Consider the following 4,471-nt stretch of genomic DNA (forward strand, 5'->3'; position numbering starts at 1 on the left):
CATTAAAATGTAAATTCTGATTCAGGAGGATGTGATTGGGGCCCCAAGTTCTGCATTTCTGACAAACTCCCAGGTGAGCCCATACTTTGAGTAGCCAGGCTCCCCAAAGGCCCTTCCGCTGAGTCATCTTACGATTCTCAGCTTCAGGTGCCTCACCTCTGTGAGCCAACCCTGCCCTGCATGCCTTGTAAAGGAGGGCTGAAGCACAGCTGGGCTGGGGGTGCCCTGGCCCAAGCCTCCAGGGGGATGTGGGCCTCAGGGCATGGGGGTAGGTGGAGAAGGGCTGCCGCTGTAGGGTCCACTCTGTCAGCTGGGTCAGAGGAGTAGCTTTATTTGCACAAAGCGGAGGGAGGAAGGCCAGGTGCAAGGCTCAGAGGAGAGCTGTCGGGCAGGTGTATTACTTCCAGCTGCTGGACAACTCCATCTCCCGACTCACTAACGATCTGGAAGAAAGGGTGGCTCAGAGTGAGGGGTGCTGAAGGCACCCTGCCCCGCCCCCGGGTCCCGGGAACTGTGCCCGGGATCACAGGGCTCAAGGAAAGGAGGAAGCAGGTGCAATCCCTCCACTGCCCGGTCAGAGGGACGCCAGTCTTTCTTGAAAGAGTTCCTGGTGGCACAGGGGTGGTCCTTGGAAGGGAGAGGAGAGGACCGGAGGAGTGTGTCCCAGGAGCCCTGATGGGACGCTGGCCTGCAGCCACCCGGGGTGGGGGCTGAGAACACTTGGGGTGAGCTGGGGAAATGCCTGCCCACTTCTGTCCGGAGGAGGAGCTGGAGGCCTCCTGTCCAGGCTACACCAGAGCAACCACCCCACCCTGCTTGCCCAGCCCATCTCTGCCACCTGAGGCGCTCACCATCTCCCAGGAGGTCGGGGGTCGGGCTGAAGGGCCCCGAGGGCAGGTTCCAGGCCAGCCCCTCCAGCTGGCTCAGCAGGCCTTTCACTTCGGCCTCCAGGTGCTCCACCGTCTTCTCCACCGTCTAAGCAAGAGAGATGGGAACGGGGTCGGGTGGGGCAGAGGAGCAGAGGACACGAGTGGGGCCCAGTCCTGCTTCGTCAGGAGCACCTGGTGTGCAGCGGGGAGAGAACTGGCTGCCAGGGGACCTGGGCCCTTCTTGTTCAATCTCTGCCCTGCCCGCCTCCGGGTTCCCTAGATGACAAAACCTTAGGGGTCCCCTCTCTGGGGCTGCTCCTGGCATGGGTTTTTCTCTGTCATAGCTTTGGAGTGACCAGGATTCCACTTCTCTTTCAAGGACTTCATCACGGGAGCTCACATTCCTTTGGTTGCCTCGCCCCCTGGTGGTAACTCTGCCAAATGACACGTTTGGGATTTTGAAATTTTCTTTATTCAGTGTTAACTTTTTTCATGAATGAATCCCATTAACAGTCTGGTGAAACTTACAGACTCCATCTTAGAAAAATGATCTAATTGAAAAAATAATAAAAAATATAGTATTTCAAGGACCCCAATTTCATTAACATGTTATTCAAGTATTCAAAATTAAATTTTTGATGTAAAAATTTGTTTTTATTACCTCACTAAACAACATGATCCACCATAAAGTCTAACAACTACTGCAATTTTGACATATGGATTAAACTGAGTGATATGTTGAGATGTTCGAAACAATTGTAAGGGGATGAAATTACCTGATTTCTATTGATGACAAAAATCACAGTGCTATTTATACTGATAATACTACTATGGTTTGTTGTATCCTATATAATGAAGCCTAATATGCTAAGTGTCCAGTCGTCTGGTCGGCTGTTCAACGAATCAAAGCATAAAATGCTAATGATATACTAAAGCCATTCAACCACTCGCTATGACATGCACTGACCACCAAGGGACAGACGCTCCGACTGGTAGGTTAACTTGCTGCTGGGGTCTAGGCTATCAGGACTGAGCAAGACAGGCCGGACATGTCCTGGAGCCCTCCTGCAGTCCCTCCCCAGCTGGCCAACCTCCCGTATCCCTCCCCTCCCCAACCCTGATTGTGCACAGGTGGGGTCCCTCAGCCTGGCCTGCGCCCTCTCACAATCCAGGACCCCTAGGGGGATGTCAGAGAGCCAGTTTTGGCTAGACAGCAGAATGACCGGTTGCTATGATGCACACTGACCACCAGGGGGCAGATGCTTCACTAAGCCAGGCTCACGACTGGAGAGCGCAGCATCGGTGGCAGAAGCCTCTCCCACCTCCGAAGCAGCACTAAGGTTGTCCAACTGATGGCTTAGGCCTACTCCCTGCCTAAGCCGGCATTCGGGCACTCCCTGAGAGCTCTAGGACTGCGAGAGGGCACAGGCCAGGCTGAGCCCCCCCATGGGCACTCCTTGAGGGCTCTAGGACTGCGAGAGGGCGCAGGCCAGGCTGAGCCCCCCCACTCCCCGAGTGCACGAATTTCATGCACCAGGCCTCTAGTTTATAATAAATGTGAATGCTAAGGTTTTTGAAAATAAAGTATACCCAGGTTACAAACTGGCTGCATAACAAAACACAGTGATCAAATTTCTACCTTTTCACTTGGTGATTCTGCGGAGATTTCTGGCTGGGTCCCAGGGGCGGCAGGGTGCCCTGCAGCTGGTCAGCCTGACAGCCCAGGCAGGGCAGGGAGCTGGTCAGCCCAACAGCCCAGGTAGGGCAGGGAGTTGGTCAGCCTGATAGCCCAGGTAGGGCAGGGAGCAGGACTGGCCTGGATTTCCCAAATTTGTAAAGCAAGGTTGGCCGAGCCCCATAAAGCCAGCAGTCTCACAGGTGGTCCTGAAGGTGCATGTCCTCCCAGGTCACCCTTATTACCTCTTCTATGACGTCCAAGCGGCCGAGGACAGCCACATGTGTGTCACACCCCGTGCTCCGAGCTGGGTCTCCTCTGGGGGGGATGGAGGGGTCAGTGGCTGTGGAAGACAAGTCCTGTCACTGTGGGCCCCCATTTCCCTGTAAAGTGCTGGGTTCAGTGGGGGGGGGGGCCTGAACACAGTCACAGAGAGAAGCGAAGGCAGCCTCAGTGGGGGTCAGGGCAAGAGAGGGACTGCCCCCATCACTCACTTGTCTCTAGGGGCTCACCTACAGTCCAGGTGGGCTTCCTCGAGGAGGCGCTGCCTGAACAAGGAAGGGAGGGAGGGCATCCACCAGGGAGAATGGCGTGTGCAAAGACAGGGAAGCGTGCATAGCATGGCTGAGTGCACAAGCCCTGGCAGTTAGAGCGGCTGCGAAGTACAGGGTGGCTGGGAGAGGAGACTGGAGAGGTGGGTCACAGAAACCAAGCCAGAGGCCCTAACAAACCAGTCACGGTGCTTGTTTGGGGGTTTAACAGAAGGGTCACATAGCCACAGATGAATTTTTAAAATACAGAGACGGGATTGGAGGGATTTGTCTTTGCAGTAATCAGGGTAAGAGGTGAGGCAAGGGGGCAGTAATAGTAGGAATTGAAAGGAAGAAAATGAGTGGAGAGCCCGGCCAGCATGGCTCAATGGTTGAGCATCGACCTATGAACCAGGAGGTCATGGTCAATTTCGGTCATGGCACATGCCTGGGTTGCGGGCTCGATCCCTAGTGTGGGGTGTGTAGGAGGCAGCCGATCAATGATTCTCTCTCATCATTGATGTTTCTATCTCTCTCTCTGTCTCCCTTCCTCTCTGAAATAAAAAAAATATATATTTTTAAAAAGAAAATGAGTGGAGTAGCATTGACATTGGTGAGCAGTTAGTAACAGCTGGAATCCAGGAGTGCTTACATGCACACACAGTGCTAAACAAATGTACTAACTCAGTCAATTCCACAACAACCTGTTATCGTCCTTAACATACACACAGGAAATGTGTGCACAGACGGGTGACATGATCTGTCCGAGGTCACACCACTGGTAAGTGGAAGATTTGAGGTTCAACCCGTTCAACCCCTGATTCGTCATTTTTCTCCCCAATGTTGATTCCTCTTTGGTTCCTCTTGGCACCACCAACCCTCGTATGGAGGTCTCAGACCCTGGTCTGAGCTCAGGTGTCAGAGCTGGTGGCTCTGAGATGCCTGGGCCCATCGGAGTGGCTGGAACCTGGAAGAACCCGGCCTTCAGGAGGGAGGATACTGTTCCAGAAACTAAGAGAAGCAAAGAGCTTTAGGGAGGGGAAGCGGCCAGTGAGACCTAAAGCAGCCAGAGGCCGAGCAAGAACAGGGAGGAAAACAGAGCAGTCACTGCTAGATCCCACCCCCGCCCTTTCCGGGGCTGGCGGAGGCCGAGCAGGGTTTAGGCTGTGGTGGGATGAGAAGGGAAGGAGAGGTCAGAGGGGGACCTAGATCCTGGGAAGTGTTTTCAGGAAGTGTGGCTGAAGGAAGGAGAGCAGATCACAAGGTCTAGAGAAAGTGTACTGTTGTCCCTTCCGCTTTTTTACACACTGGAGAAACACACCAGGCTTAGAGCCCGAGGAACAAGAAGAAAGGAGAACTGAAGGAACGCATTTGAAAGAGGTCATGCAATCCAGAAA

At 53.8% G+C, this 4,471-nt stretch overlaps 1 protein-coding gene across 1 annotated transcript in view; it reads right to left on the bottom strand.

The window, feature by feature from the left end:
* Positions 1–309: 309 nt before the first annotated feature.
* The window catches only part of PLAC9 (placenta-specific 9), a 14,390-nt gene continuing 10,228 nt past the window's right edge, over positions 310–4,471 (bottom strand). Inside the window, exons 3-5 of the mRNA XM_014549577.1 lie at positions 2,790–2,887; positions 852–975; positions 310–443 (exon numbers count right to left, since the gene is read on the bottom strand). Of these exons, the coding sequence (XP_014405063.1) occupies positions 436–443; positions 852–975; positions 2,790–2,887 (230 nt within the window). The 3' untranslated portion in view covers positions 310–435. The remainder of the gene's footprint in view (positions 444–851; positions 976–2,789; positions 2,888–4,471) is intronic.

This window comes from Myotis brandtii, unplaced genomic scaffold (genome assembly GCF_000412655.1).
Source record: "Myotis brandtii unplaced genomic scaffold, ASM41265v1 scaffold560, whole genome shotgun sequence".
NCBI classification, from domain to species: domain Eukaryota; kingdom Metazoa; phylum Chordata; class Mammalia; order Chiroptera; family Vespertilionidae; genus Myotis; species Myotis brandtii.